The sequence below is a fragment of the Nelumbo nucifera genome, chromosome 1, assembly GCF_055504915.1.
Source record: "Nelumbo nucifera cultivar China Antique chromosome 1, China Antique-T2T, whole genome shotgun sequence".
NCBI lineage: Eukaryota > Viridiplantae > Streptophyta > Magnoliopsida > Proteales > Nelumbonaceae > Nelumbo > Nelumbo nucifera.
Genome location: NC_142649.1, coordinates 60,820,554 through 60,836,053, shown reverse-complemented (window position 1 = coordinate 60,836,053; position 15,500 = coordinate 60,820,554). Strand labels below are relative to the sequence as shown.

Below are 15,500 nucleotides of genomic sequence, written 5' to 3'. Positions count from 1 at the left end.
CCTAGCCAGATGCCCCAAACTTGCAAATTAACCATTATAGGAATGTCATAGGCAATAGGGCTCCTCTAGCTTCTACTTAATTAATTTCTCTTAATTAAAACTGGGCATCGGGTATTTTATTTCACCCATGTCAAATAAAACTGGGTATTAGGTATCGAATACCCTAAAATTAAAACCCAAACCGGTCCAAACCCTATATGGTTTTGATAAATGGGTCTTATTAGGATCAGATACACGAAAATTCCCATGAAATTGCCATCCTAGTTATTTTGATCTTTGATTCCATTGGAGTTGGGAGCTGTTTGGAGTTGACATTCTTTGTACCAACCAACAACAATCTGCCGCACCATTTAAAAAAAGGGAAAATTATAGTAAGAGCCGACTGTATATTTAAATTTACATTGCAGGTTGGTTTAGAAACCAACAAAACTCTGAGCACCGGTTGTACATTTCAAATTATAAAAATCCCCGCCATGTCATCGGAGACTTATGTGGCCATGTTGGACACTATATATATATATATACCAAAATCAAAATATCTATCTCTCGATCCCTTTGTCTTTCAATCTCCTGCTCCCTTTGTCTTTCCCACTCCCTCTACCTCTCAATCTCCCGTTCCCTTTGTCTCTCCCACTCCCTCTCCCTCTCAATCTCCCTCCCTCTCACAGTCATCTCTCAACCTCCCACTCCCTTTATCTCTCCCACTCTCTCAGCTTTGGTCTACAACCAAATCAAAATCTCTCTCTCTCTCTCTCTCTCTCTCACTCTCTCTCTCTCACTTTCTCTCTCAGTATATCTCTCATTCTCCCTTGGTCTTTCTCCTGCTCCCTCCCTCATTTTTTTTTTATTTTTCATATAAACTTATATGGTATTAATTAGACCATACAAGTTATAAGTTAGTCAAGGGACCAACAACTTGTATAATCAAGTTATAAGTTTCTATCAAATTGGTGTAAATTTTGTAGCCAAGATTTTCTTGTGAATTTTTATCAAATTAGGTTGAGCAAGTTAGAACCATACCAAGTTGGTCTTATGTTCTTTAATACGATCTGGTTAATACCGTATAAGTGTGTAAGAAAAATAATAAAAGAAGAATGAGAGAGGGAGAGGGAAAGAAACTGTGAGAGAATGACAGAGATTGAGGGAGAATGAGAGATCGACCAAGAGAGAGAATGAGGGAGAAGGAAAGATTAAATGAGAAACAGAATGAGAGAGATTGAGGGAGAACAATAGATTGACTGAGAGGGAGAGAATGAGAGAGATTGACTGAGAGAATGTAAAACCCTTTTCTCTAATCACATAGTCATTGAGCAGGGAGAGACACCTGTGAGAGTGAGAGAGTGGGAAGAAGATTGAAAGACGGAGAGAGTGGGAGAAAAAGTGAAAACCCTTTTTTTTTCAAATAATCCATGTTGTGTCCAACATGGATTAAGAATCCCATAAGTCTCCGTTGACATTGTGGGGGCTTTTATAATTTGAAATGTATAACCCACTATCAGAATTTTATTGATTTTTGAACCAACTTGCAATTTCATTTTAAATGTTGAACTGGCTTTGGCTATAATTTTGTCAAATTAAAAAGGGAGAATGACGGTTCAACCCAGGATCAGAAGTTTTAGGCCCAAAGTACAATCGGAGTAAGTACCAATTTGGAATTAATGCCAATTCACAGACAGGCATTAGTGTATAGAATGGGGGTTTTTGATATTTTGAATGTTTATAGATATGCAGTGGAATTCAGAAATGTGCATTAGTCCTGTTTAATTTTGAAATATGGGAACAACAGGTTGGTGCGTAGATTGCTATTGGTCCGCTACAGAAATTATGGAGGATGTAAACAGTAAACTCATTACAGGGTAATGGACTAATGGGCACGGTCCCAGGGAAAGTTTGCTAATGTTGAGGGTATTTTAGTCTTTGAGATAAAATTGCCTTAAAATTCAAATCCGCTAATTTCAAACTAGCCGTTACGATACGCTCTCGTCCACTCAGCTGTCAGCTCTTCTTCTTCCTTTACGCCTTCAATCAAGATTTCTACTTGAGAATCAAAAACAAACTTGTGCTCTTGATCACATCACTGCTGTACCAATAATTTCGAAACTTCATATCTGGTTCTCTCTGCAAACCCTAGAAAATGTTTACAGAAGGTCTGGACGAAAGCGCTATTAACTGGATCAATCAGGTATTCTTGACCACATTCTTCTTAATGGTAGCTTGATTTCCTTTTCCTGCAATTAAACTTACGGTGTTTCGATCTGTTTATTCTCTTTCATTTGGTTTGGTTCTTTATGGCTTGCGTAATAGTACATTTGTTACACAAGTGTTTTCACCAAAAAGAAGAAGAAGAATATAATTCTTTAGAACTCCAATTTTTCTTGATTTTTTCTTCATTTGGTAGGAAGCCGTTCATTAGAGCAATATTGATACATTTGTAAGGAAAACCCTAGTTTCTTACTTTTGATGCATTTTGGAAGAAAGTAATTTCTTACTTTTGTTGCATTTGGGAGGGAACCTTGTTCTTTAGAATTCCGGTTTTTTATTAACATTTGAAGCCCAATTCTTTATAACTTTAATTTCTTAAATTTGATGCATTTGAATGCTGCTGTACTTGTTTATTAAGGAAGAAAATCCTTTTCTATATCCTTAAATATCAGTACATCTCTCCAATTTGGTATCTGCATTCTTTTGATGTCTTTTAATACTTCTAATTGATTATTTTTTTTCTTTACTATTTGGTTTTTAGATTTACTCATATCGGCATCTGTTTGGTTGTTTCTTACTTCCTTTTCGTTTATACTTTCCCTGAATCATGCAGGGATCAGAAGCAGACCAGCGAGTTCGATCACCCTTGGCAGAAAAGATTACTGTCGACTCTGTTCTACAGTCTCCATTGTACAATAACAAGAATTATTTCTCTCCCCAGATTTTGCCTCCACTGAAATTCTATTCTGGCTTGTTGGGACCTCATAGTACGGTGTCTCTTGGTCTGGATGATGACGATGAGAGTGTGGCATCAGTCCCTGATGACTTGGACGGAAACAGTTATGATGGATTTGAAGTGGAAGATTTGGGATCTAGTGACACCGATTTGGTGGATAAGCCAAGTGTACAGTGCTATGATGAAGAGCAGTCCAATGCAAATTCAAGTAATAATTTGAATTGGGAACCTACTAAACTAACGGAGAAACGACATGTGACTTCTATGACCAGGGGGCCTTCAAAGGAGAATCTCAGGATTGATGTTCCACAGGGCATCAAGGAATGTGCCCGGCGGCGATATTCAACTCCTGGTGGTAGAAATCTGCCTAGGGAACAGCTCAGTACCTACAATGCACATGTAGGATAAATGATTTGTCCTTGTATAAATCTAATATTGCGAACAAAATTCTAGTTTCTATAATTTGTTTTTGATGTGGATTGCAGGGTCCTCTTATGGATGAAGTCAAGCCCAAAACCTTAGCAGACTTGGGAACTCCCAGTGCACCTCCCATTATGGAAATTGAAAGGAGAGAAAGTAATTTTGAAGTAAAGAGTGAACAAACTAGCAGTGACATGGAAGTTGAACAAATTAGCAGTGACATGCATGCACCAAGTGAAACTGGGGCCTGCAATGAAAGTAAAGAAGTGTTAGCAGATCCCAGAGGACAATCTCAAAGAAGCAGTGCACCTTGTCCTGGGTATTATTCTTCTGTCCCCCCTCCCCCCCCCCTCCCCCATCTTAGTTGTTTTCTCCACCTTTGCTCATGTAATATCTATGAAATTTCTAACCATCCTTAGTTTGGATGCAGAACCATTTCAAGAGAGACAGAGAAACAGATCCCTTATTACAGTGCAAGGTACAGTTATTGCCTTGGTTACTGATATCCCTTCTATTGTGGCCGTATCTCTTCTCCTTTTAATTGATATTTTTTCTCTACATTAAAGGTTTGACTGTTGTACCTGTGAGGATATGAGTTTTGAGACCAATACATAGTAAACCTTATGCATGACATACCTCTGTGTCAAATTTACCCTGCAATTAATTGGCACTTGTTCAATACTTAGGAATTTCCCATAAAAGTATTGCATAGCTATCCTAAGATACACTGAGAATGAAAAACAACAAAAAATTTGGAACTCTTAGGAAATATTGGTTTATCAATCAGAAAGAAAGACCAATATATGGGAACTACTGAGATCAATCTCCCAATTAATATTGGATCTTGGTAATTTGGCCATCACTACGCTGAGTGGTACCTCCTGACCAAATGTCTGGATAAAATGTATAGATTATGATCTAGCATGAGGATCTTGGTAATTTGGCCATAACTTTTTTCCTTTGATGGACTACATGTTATTCACGGTATTGGTCAAAATTCTTGGCAAGCACTTTACTCTTTCTGATGTGTGAATCCTCTTTTGGTGGATTGTTTTATCACTATAGCGGTCAAAATGCTTGGCAAACGATGATAGCTTATGATGCATGCATTCGCTTATGCCTACACGCATGGGCACGAGGATGCATGGAGGCACCTGAATTTCTACGAGATGAGTGTGTTGTTCTCAGAAGTGCCTTTGGGTATGATGTTTTTCTTCCTTCAATTTCTATCCCCTTTCTCAAAGGGAGTATTTTTCTCTTATTTAGTATTTATTATTACACGAATGGAATTGAAATCTCCCATTTTCTCTGCATGTAGATTACACAAATTTTTGTTGCAACCTCGAGGTATGTATCGAAGGGAAGGCACACTTACTGAGAGCGCAGAAGAAACATGCATTGTAAAAACAAACAAGGCAGCTGGAAAGATTAAGGTGGAAGGTAATGTGTATCATTGTTATAAATGAACATATATTTTTCTTATGGATAGGTCCTAATAGATTTGTTTTGTAAGTTTGAACAGGAATTCTTGATTTTTCATGCCCTACTTTTTATTTTACTTTCTTTTCCTTTCTGGTCAATTATTTTTCTCTGTGTTGGCCTATGATGAAATCCTTGATAAATGGAATTAATCAGCCTTGTTATTACTGCATGTTTACACGATGCCCCTTATTTTTAATTTGAAGTTTGCACTATACAAGGTTACGAATTTCTGATTTTCCATGGATCAAATATTATCCTGGTATTCTATATTTTGGAAATTAACTGAATAGAAAATGAATAGATGATAATTTTAATAAGGATTGGATCTTGTTCTTAACCAGCTCTAAAATATGAGGACAAAATTAAATATTTATTGAAGTTTAGCAACAACCATATTTTTAACTTAATGTTGCCTGATTGGTGGGTAAAAATGGCAGTGAGAAAGATTCGTATAATACCCCGGCGAAAACTCAAAGCTACATACTCATTGCGAGGTGCTGACTACATGCAAGCAGGGGCAGAATATATTCGACATGTTTCTTCATTGGTGAAAACTGGGATCAGTTCTCTAAAACTATCTACATTGTCAGTGACTTCAGAAGGTTTGGGGCCCCTCACATCTTAAAAATAAAACTTGAAGCTTGTCTAGGATGATCATTTAGATGTGCAAATTCCTTTTTCTGCTAAGTATATTTGCAATTGTTTATATCTGTAATACGAATATTAGAGATGGTGAAAATAATCTTTAAATGAAATCAATATACATAGTACACATCCTAGGACTGAGATCCCCACATTACTATAACTTCCACGCAACAGATTGAGGTCAAAAATCGAGTTAAGTGCCCTTTTCAGATCATCATATAGATTGACTTTTCTGGATTGCCCAAAGTGGTAAGTGTAATGTTTAATTTGATTGAATTTTGATCTAATAAATGTCCTAGACAATAGGCCTCATTGAATTGGCATGTCTCAGACTCCAGAACTTTTAACATGGAATCTGATGTTTACTTAAGAACAATAAATATTACATGACATTCAGGTTCAATGCTTAGCCACGATATCTTCTGATAGCTTTTCATTTTTTTTTTTTTTGCAGAATCACTATCTTGCTTAGTCCAACTGAAAAGTTCTACAGAAGAGATGCAGGGTGAACCAGGTTCTGCTATTTGTCTGCAACCAGGAACTTATCATGTCTTGTAAGCTGCTGCTCTTTCAAGATTTAATATTTTCTTGTCTTTTTATTTCTTTTTCCCTTTTCTTGTTTCATTTTTTGAATGGGAGAGACTGTTGAAGCTTATAGACAACCATGAACCTTGAATAACTTCATTAATGGTGTCAAACCTGCATGCATAAGAGACTGGATCTGCTCCCATCAAAAAACAATTCCAACATGATCTGTGCCTGCATATCTCAAACATGGTGGGTATCAGTCTCATGGTGAGATATGCAGACAGAGATCCTGTTGGAGGCATTTTGGAACAGTTTTTGTTAGGAGCAGATCCCAACTCCACACATGGGTGGTACATTTGCAGGAACAAACTGGAATATCCAATATATCAAGGAATTGCAATAAAAGATCTTTCACGTATCAAGGACTTTCAATGCAGTTATAACAATGTAGAAGTTATTAAAGATCATCAATCAGATGGATGTTGGGTTTATTTCATGCTGGAGGTGGGCAAAACTATAGGTCCCACTTGCTATATGAATGCCTTATGTTAGCTATGATGCTTGGGATTTCCTCTTCGTGGCCTGTGTGATAAGAATATTGATAACCCCCTCAAATTAAAAAAGTTATAGCATTTGAAGAATTCAATTATCTTTAGAGTTGTTCTATAAAAAATAGTGCTGCTGGATAAATAATTCTGAAATGCATTTATGATTCAGCTTTCCACAGAGCCAAGGGGATGCTCTTTTATTAGAGGTCCAAAATACAAATAAGGTCACCCATGGCCGAGCTACAATTCAAATTTCATCATTGACCGATGATCCTGTATGCATCCTTTCTTTCTTTTCTATTGATATTTATTAAGAAATTATTATTCTTTTGATACTTCATGTTTAATAGATTCTTCTCTGATTTTTGCAGAATGATAGAGTCCGGTGGTGGCCAATTTATCATGATGATCATGAATGTGTTGGGAAGGTTCAGCTCTTCATTGGCAGTACAGTTACTCGTGATGATCCTAACCCTATAAAGGTTTGGTTCTTCCTTTTCTCTTAGAGTACAAGTAAATTAAATTGTTAAACTAGATCCAACAAGAGCTAAGATAATTAAGAACCGTTCTTTTGTAAAAACTCAAATTTCCTAGCGTCAAGTTGAGTTTATGTTGTTCAATTTGTGACCTGTCTTGACATTTTACATTCTAAAAAATATCTTTTTTGTTGTACAAAAAGCCAGATTGTCCATGGCAGGTTGACTGACCTAAAGCATAAAATTTCTAGTCCAACCAGACAGGAACATAGTTTCTTCCTTCAAATTGGGTTAACAATTGGTGTTAACCCAATTGTTATCATCTCCAAAGAACATATTAACTAGAATTGCTATATCATCATCATCATCTAAGCCTTATCACAACTATATGGGGTTGGCTACATGAATCCTATTTTTCCATTCTGTCCTATTTAGTGCCATATCCATTGTTAAATATAAGCGCTTAAATCATCTCTTACTACTTCCACCCATGTCATTTTTGGTCTGCCTCTAGCCCTTCTAGTCCCTTGTCACAACAGATTACTACTTTTTTGCATATGACCAGACCATCAAGAAACATATTTACCACAAATACAGAAATTGGATTTTACTTGTTGATATTCAGTGAGGGACCTCTAGCCAGTTTTGCATGGACTCTCTTAAATGGATGAAGTGTCCATGTCAAACACTCTTCAGACTCTTGAAACTCAAAGGATTCTTGAGGGACACTTCTATATGACAACTTTCTTTCTCTTGTTTTTCATTTCATATAAATGAACAGTTTATGTACACATTAAATGCCATTTTCCTACAAAATGTTAAGGCTGCATTTGGTAAGAGTGCAAGTGTAGAGCCGAGGAAAATTTGTACTCCAGTTGATTTTTGCGGTTGTTTGGTAAGAATACATCTTTGTACTGAAATGAAAGTAAATTTGTTTTTTTAACATTTTTGTATTGAAACTGGGAGCAAAGTTTGCTTCCAAAAAATTGAAGCGAACTTTTACTCTCAAAGTTGGTCAATGTTAAAATGGTAGGTTCCAGTCTTTCTTTCTCTTGTTTTTCATTTCATATAAATGAACAGTTTATGTGCACATTAAATGCCATTTTCCTACAAAATGTTAAGGCTGCATTTGGTAAGAGTGCAAGTGCAGAGCCGAGGCAAATTTGTACTCCAGTTGATTTTTGCGGTTGTTTGGTAAGAATACATCTTTGTACTGAAATGAAAGTAAATTTGTTTTTTCAACATTTTTGTATTGAAACTGGGAGCAAAGTTTGCTTCCAAAAAATTGAAGTGAACTTTTACTCTCAAAGTTGGTCAATGTTAAAATGGTGGATTCCAGTCTTGACAATTTGTGTTTGTACCCGTCAAAATCAAACAAAATATTGCAAACCAAAACAAGTTTGCATTCTCACTTTCTGACCAAATTTTCGTTTACATCGATATACATGTGCTTTTAGCACTCTTGCCAAATACAGAATAACAAAGACATTCTTTTTCTATTGGTTTATAATGTTAAAATTCAAAAAAATATGGAGTATTTTTAATAGTCAGTACTTGCTTCTAGACATGTTCATAAAAGTCCTTATTTTTTCGGCTTGCTGAGTCAGACTTCCAGGCACATTGAATTCTGATTCTGGTGATATGTCCACAAAAATAGTGCTTCTAGCAGGTATTTTGTGCTCCACTTAAACTTGACATAGATGTATAGAATCATGTCAAAGTGCACTTGGGAGATATTACAGGCTAAGTTTCTTTCTCTTGATATGTATTAAGTTTTAATACATGTATATCCTAGTTTTATCTTCCGCTTCATGTCAAGATTCCATATACCAATCATATTTCTCCATGTTTATACATTACAGGGTGGACATGTTGTGGAAACTCTTGCTTATGATTTGGTGCTTGAAGCTGCTTTGCGAGCTCAGCATTTTCATCCCCGAAACTTGAGGTTAGATGGACCTTGGAAGTGGCTGATAACTGAATTTTCCAACTACTATGAAGTTTCAGATTCATATACTAAGCTAAGGTATTTTTATATGCAAATCTGTCAAATTAATCCTTCCACATATAACTTGAAGTCATTGTACCAAACTACAAATTCTCATATTGTTTTTAATTTCATTGTAGGTACCTTTCATATGTCATGAATGTGGCAACACCTACAAAAGATTGCTTGGAGATTGTCTATGAATTACTTCTTCCTGTGGTAAAGGCCAAAAGTGAGAGAAGTCTAACTCAGCAAGAGGTCAGCCTTTCTATTGCCCAACTTTTTTATTTACACACAATATTTGTGTATACATTTAATCATCTGTAAACATGAAACAGAAAATATAGATTTCTAAAGAGTCGCCAAGAAAATAGATCATTTCCTTGGATGTGATCTGTGACAAGTATATTTCTTGAATATGTGGAGGATATCTTCCGTATCAAGTATATTTCTTGAAAATCAGCAGAAACTCAGTCAAGTGATAACTCAGTTTAACCCAATCTTTTTTGATGTATTGATTGGTCCAAAATCTCCTTTGTTATTTTCTTACACAAAGTGGCCATTCTCAGACTCGAATCAATGTTCTCAGGCCTGTCAGCTGAAGATTTTACCATTGTACAAAGTAATGGCTCTTATTCTTAACAACAATTTGGGTGGAGATCTAAGATTAACCTAAGCCGACCCCATATAGTTGGGACAAGGCATAGATGACAATGATGATGATGATCTAGGAAGAAAATAAAAATCCAGCCCAGTTGGGGGGATCCAGCACTCTAATCCACCTGAGTAGAGGTGGCACAGTGGTTTAGGAGAAAACTAGCTTTCTAGCCAATTTTATTGGTTCAATGTGGTTTTTATTCATATCTGAGGTCTAAGCTCTCATGCAGATTGAACCTAGCCTAACCACATTAAAATGTTTCTCCAAATTATTCAATTTATAATCTTACTACTATGAGAACTGAGAAATGATATGTCAATTTGGTATAAGTTCTTAACAGTGACTAATTTATTTTATACCAACATCAGAGAATTCATTCCACCACCTAATTATAGAGGCTTAGAATCTTTGAAGGCCCTTTGCATTATATTGGGTGGTGGACTGAATGAAATAGTAGAATCTTTGAAGGCCACATTACCAGCAAGGAGGTGGTGATGGAGGTGGAAAGAACTATGATCTGTTGGGCATGCATCTTAAAGGAATTTCATGGATTTAGGCATGTCCATTTTGATAGCCAATCATAAATAGCAATGAATTTGAAATATAAATTGGGCCTCTTCTGAAATTGTTATAGCAATTTCCTTTCTCTTGTTCCTGAAATTGTTATAACTGCTCCCTTTATCTTGTATTTTGAAATTGTACATGGAAAAGCCCTGCAGTCATCATTTCTCTTTTTGATCAAGACAAAATTTCCTTCTTCAAAAAATAAGTTGTTATAGATGTTCTCTTCAAATAGTTGACACTATATATCTTTTGTTCATTGAGAGATCCTCTTTGTCCTTTTAATACAATTGCCATTTATCAAAACAAAAGAAAAAAAAAAGCTTAGATAGAGTATTGAATACTAATACAATAGCCTTTTCAACTTATTCTTTTTGGCAGAGAAGTATATTGTTGGACTGTGAAGCTCAAGTAGAGAATCTTTTAGCAAATGTTTTCGAGAACTACAAATCATTAGATGAGCTCTCTCTGACTGGGTTAGTAGATGTGCTTGGCCCAATAGTGGATTCTGCTGCTCCAGCTTTAGTTCCTGCTGTGAAAGTATACACCCTTCTTCATGATATACTTGCCCAAGAAGCACAGGCAATATTGAGAAACTATTTACAGGTAAATTATGTGCAGGAGATGAAAAAATATATAAATACATATGTAGAGATGGATCATGAAAAAGGCCCATTACCCAATATTGGTCCCAGCTATCTGGGGTCATTACATAATCTTAATTTAATTCTTGCTGTATTCCTGGTATGCTATGTCTTGGATGGGCATTGCCTAAAGTTTAAATCAGATAAGATAGATCTCAAAATGTGTTATAAGCAGGGTCCACTAGGTCTAGGATCAAAATAGACAACACAATCCGGACTTAATTCTTATTGGGTTATTATATGTTTGGTATGTTATTTCTTGGTATGTTTAAATCAGATCTGATAGATCTCAAGATATTGACTATTGGATGACCGAGAAACATAAGGGAGTCCTCAATTTGTGTTATAAGCAGGGTCCACTAGGTCTATAGGATCAAACGGAGTTGTCCCTGATGGAATAATCAAGACCATGGTAGTCACTTGACACTTAAAGGAAATAGAATTAGATCAATATATTGACCTAGTCACTTGCCACTAGGTCTATAAAGGAATTAGAATTTTCTGTCAGGGTCATTAGATACTTAATGTTCGTAGTAGTCATTTGATTTGATCATCTTCCATGGGTAGTCTTGCTCGTCATTAGTGAAAAGAAGAGAATCTAATCAAATGAAATTTGTTTACAGACAGCTGCAACAAAGAGGTGTAGGAGACACATGGTAGAGACTGATGAATTCATGTCAACCAACAGTGAGGGTTTCCTTATGGACCACGTAACCATCTCCACAGCATACCTCAAGATGAAAAACTTGTGCATAAACATAAGTAATGAGATCAAGGCAGACATCAAGATTCATAATCAGCATGTCCTTCCAAGGTATTCCAGTTTTATGTTCACGAATGTGATTTATATATGTAGACTTTTACAACTAGTTAATTTAATATCATCTTGGAGTAGGAATTTTGATACTCTGAATTCTTCGGTAGTAAAAACTGGCAACCATGTGAACAGAATAAGAGGATTTATGAAACAGGACATTCTATATCTTCTGGTTTACTGACATTTATTGTCCTCTTTCCAGTTCGATAGACCTATCAAACATAGCAGCTTCTGTTTACAGCACTGAGTTGTGTAACAGAATAAGAGGATTCCTTGCAGCTTGGCCTCCAGCAAGCCCCTTACCACATGTAACAGAACTTTTGATTGCAACTGCTGATTTTGAGAGGGATCTTGAGTCATGGAATATCAGGTTTGTCAGAGAAACTTCAGATTGATCAGAATGTATTTTGTTAGAGAAACACTTCTCGTATTTCAAGGAGGAAAGAGGAGGGGGAAGGAGAAAATACTGGGGCAAAGGGAAGAAAAAGATTTGTATATTGAGAAGTAAACAAAACATATTAGATAAGTTATTCAATGGAATTTAGTAATTACAAAAAAATGTTATTTTTATCTTATAAATGCACTAACTTTGTTCTGCATCAGCCATGTGCATGGGGGTGTAGATGCAATAAATTTGTTCCACAATTACATAATGGTTTGGATACAAGATAAGCAACTTTATCTCCTGGATCTGTGCAAGGCAGAAAAGGTCTCTCTCTCTCTCTCTCTCTCTCTCTCTCTGTGTGTGTGTGTGTGTGATTCAATTGTGTATCCCATATGTGATTAAAACATCCCATCACAGGCACCATGGTGTGGAATAACTACAAATCATTCCACTTCACCATTTGCTGAGGATATGTACGAGAAAATTAAAGATACAATAAATGAGTATGAAGTGGTGATCAACAGATGGCCCCAATACTCGTTGATTTTAGAGAATGTAAGTGTCCATAGTACATTATTTTTACCAAAAACATATTAGATGATGAATTACTGAAAGATATGGAAAATATGGGAATTTTAATAAAAAAAATATAACATGTGAATGCGCGGATCTTTTTCTGTATCTTTAGGATAATTTTTATTTCATGATAATTATGATATAAAATTTGATTATATTTGTTAATATGCATCTTTTAATAGTTATGCATACGTTTACATACAAAACATGCCGAATTTTCATTCCATATTTTTTGAAAAATAACATATTAATCATGTATTCACTATGACCAACCTTTTTTCCAACCATTTATGTTTAATCTTTTTTTTTTCATATTTAACCAGATTGTTAACTTTCCCTGATTTACTTTGTAGTACCAAGCATTCATAGGAGTGATACAATTTTGCATGTTGTTCATCTTTGTGCACGGTGTATTTTTATTTTAATAAACCTTTTCTGTTACTTGAGACATTTTTGGTTTGAAAGGCCATCGCCATTGTGGAACGAGCAGTCATCAAAGCTCTGGAGAAGCAGTACAGTGACATCTTAATGCCATTAAAAGATAGCATCCCCAAAAAGCTTGGAATGCATGTACAGAAACTCACGAGAAGACAATCTGTAACACTCTATTCTGTTCCTAATCAAGTAAGCTATCAATACTCTATATTCCATTTCTAATCACACGAGCTTTTATGTTGCCTTAAAGTTAGTTCAAGTTAGACATATTTTAGAAGAACTTCATTCCAAAGTTTGATTTATGTGGTTTGGTGGGTACCTATTAATGGGGTTTTTCCTGATGTTGCAGTTGGGAACGTTCCTGAATACTATCAAAAGAATTCTTGATGTTCTACACTGCAGACTTGAAGATATTCTTAAATCTTGGGCATCCTATCTACCTGTCACTGGAGACAAGAAGACACTCTTTGGGGAGCATATGAATGGCATTACAGTCCTGCTAAGAACAAAATACAAAAACTACATGCAAGCAACTGTAGAGAAGCTAATTAGTAATGTCAGTTGTCAATGTTACCTCTCTCTCTCTCTCTCTCTCTCTCTCTCACACACACACACACACTTTGATCCTTTACTTTCCAAACATCTAAAATTACATGTGAGCTACAAAGATATAGAAGAGAAGAGATGGAGACCCAACTTCAACTTCTTAAAGCCTATTTAGTCCTCTTGATTATATTTATATATGCACGATGATTTAAAATTTGAAACTTTGCAATTATCTCCCATTGATACAAAGAAGAGTAGAGCTAAAAGAGATCAATGACCATTACAGACACAAGCCAATAGAGGCACACGGCTTAAAAGAATCCTAGAGGAAACAAAGGAAGCAGATGGTGAAGCTGAGGTCCGCGGAAGGATGCAAATGTTGAGTTCACAACTCATTGACTCCATATCAAACTTGCATGAGGTCTTCTCAAGCAGGATATTTGTAGCAATTTGTCGTGGATTTTGGGATAGGATGGGCCAGGTACATAGTTTTAACTCTTTTTCCAAGATGTATGAAGTTACTTCCTTATAAATCTCAGATGCTGTTTTCTAATATGCTTTACTTGTATAGACTGTTTTGAAGTTTCTTGAGAGCAGGAAAGAAAACCGAATCTGTTACAAAGGTTCTTATTATGCTCTTGGTGTAAGTATCTTTATTGCCTGTGATTAATTGCATTATACAAAACAACAATCATTTCTTAATATTGAGAACTGAAAAAGTTAAAAGTTGCATTCATAGTACAACTATAATCTGAATTGTGAACCACCAACCAAATTGGCAGGGTGCCTTGGTTGTAGAAACCCAATCATTTCACGTGATAGTTTTCTTTACTACTACCCGCAAATACAACCAAAATTCCCCATTTGTTATGTCATTGTCCCACCAAATTCCCAGAGTATTAAACTCATATTTATACAAACAGCAGAAGCTCAGACTAACGGCTTAAGTTATATTGTCTTCTGTTGTAGGTATTGGATGATACATTTGCATCTCAAATGCAGAGGCTGCAAGGAAATGCACTGCAACAGAAAGATCTTGAGCCCCCTCGTTCAGTTATTGAAGCTCGTTCAATTCTTTGTAGAGACACACAAAATGTGACAGACTCATCAACATACTTCTATTGAGACTCAGTGAGCTTAAAATTTTTTTCACGTCTGAATCATAACAAGGGATGGGCAACATGCTAGCAATCTCATTTGTTTCTCACACGAGATTCTTATCCATCCCCAAAACTTTTTCATTAATATTCATTTTTTTTTTGTAAATTTCTTCCTTAAATTACATTGTCTATATTAACGTTCTTTTTTGTATATTTCTCATTAAATGGCTGTAATCTTTACAAAAACTCTGATAATAAAAGAAAGAAATTTCCAAGAGGAATGATCCTTTCTTCCTGCAATTTGTGAAGTTTTTCAGGCTGGTTAGTAAGGCATGGAGTGAGGGAGATTTCAGGCCCTACTTCAACCCATATTACTGGATGAGGTAAGTGGTATAAAAAGCTATGTACTGGATGCAGAAATCCTTCTGGTTCTTCTGAAATTGGAGGTGAAATTGAATGTGCCAATGCCTTCAAATGCAAGGTGGAAAAAGAAATCCACCTTTTTCTTTTCTTCCTCATCTCTAATCCTCCCCCATTTCAGAAGGCCCTCTTCTTCACTGTTTTCCTTTCTTCTATTACAATCTGCAACAACCTTTGCCATCTTCAAATATGAGAAAAGACTAATGATTAAAATTAATAAGGCGGCCATTGGACCTTATAATCATCTCAATTTGCTATAATCTGTGCAAAAAAAAATATCATATTCGCGTCATTCCGTTCTATTCCGTGTCATTCAATTCTCTTCACTGCATTC

At 35.8% G+C, this 15,500-nt stretch overlaps 1 protein-coding gene across 1 annotated transcript; it reads left to right on the top strand.

Annotated features, from left to right (window-relative positions):
* Positions 1 to 1,987: 1,987 nt before the first annotated feature.
* LOC104594363 (portal protein) lies at positions 1,988 to 15,046 on the top strand. The gene is made up of 22 exons (XM_010254638.3): positions 1,988 to 2,182; positions 2,816 to 3,337; positions 3,424 to 3,677; positions 3,789 to 3,836; positions 4,424 to 4,558; positions 4,677 to 4,798; positions 5,278 to 5,442; positions 5,940 to 6,039; positions 6,731 to 6,836; positions 6,933 to 7,043; positions 8,900 to 9,063; positions 9,165 to 9,282; positions 10,625 to 10,849; positions 11,511 to 11,701; positions 11,907 to 12,074; positions 12,308 to 12,413; positions 12,507 to 12,644; positions 13,131 to 13,289; positions 13,450 to 13,656; positions 13,933 to 14,127; positions 14,218 to 14,289; positions 14,616 to 15,046. The coding sequence occupies exons 1-22, from the start codon at positions 2,135 to 2,137 to the stop codon at positions 14,769 to 14,771; spliced, it is 3,510 nt and encodes a 1,169-aa protein (XP_010252940.1). The 5' UTR covers positions 1,988 to 2,134; the 3' UTR covers positions 14,772 to 15,046.
* The last annotated feature ends 454 nt before the right edge of the window (positions 15,047 to 15,500 follow it).

What these genes read in the sequence shown, in the direction of transcription:
- LOC104594363 (XM_010254638.3), top strand. Translation starts at nt 2,135, where the DNA reads ATGTTTACAGAAGGTCTGGACGAAAGCGCTATTAACTGGATCAATCAG. An exon ending in GATTCATATACTAAGCTAAG is followed by an intron (nt 9,064 to 9,164) that starts GTATTTTTATAT and finishes ATTTCATTGTAG; the next exon opens with GTACCTTTCATATGTCATGA. An exon ending in ACTCGTTGATTTTAGAGAAT is followed by an intron (nt 12,645 to 13,130) that starts GTAAGTGTCCAT and finishes TTGGTTTGAAAG; the next exon opens with GCCATCGCCATTGTGGAACG.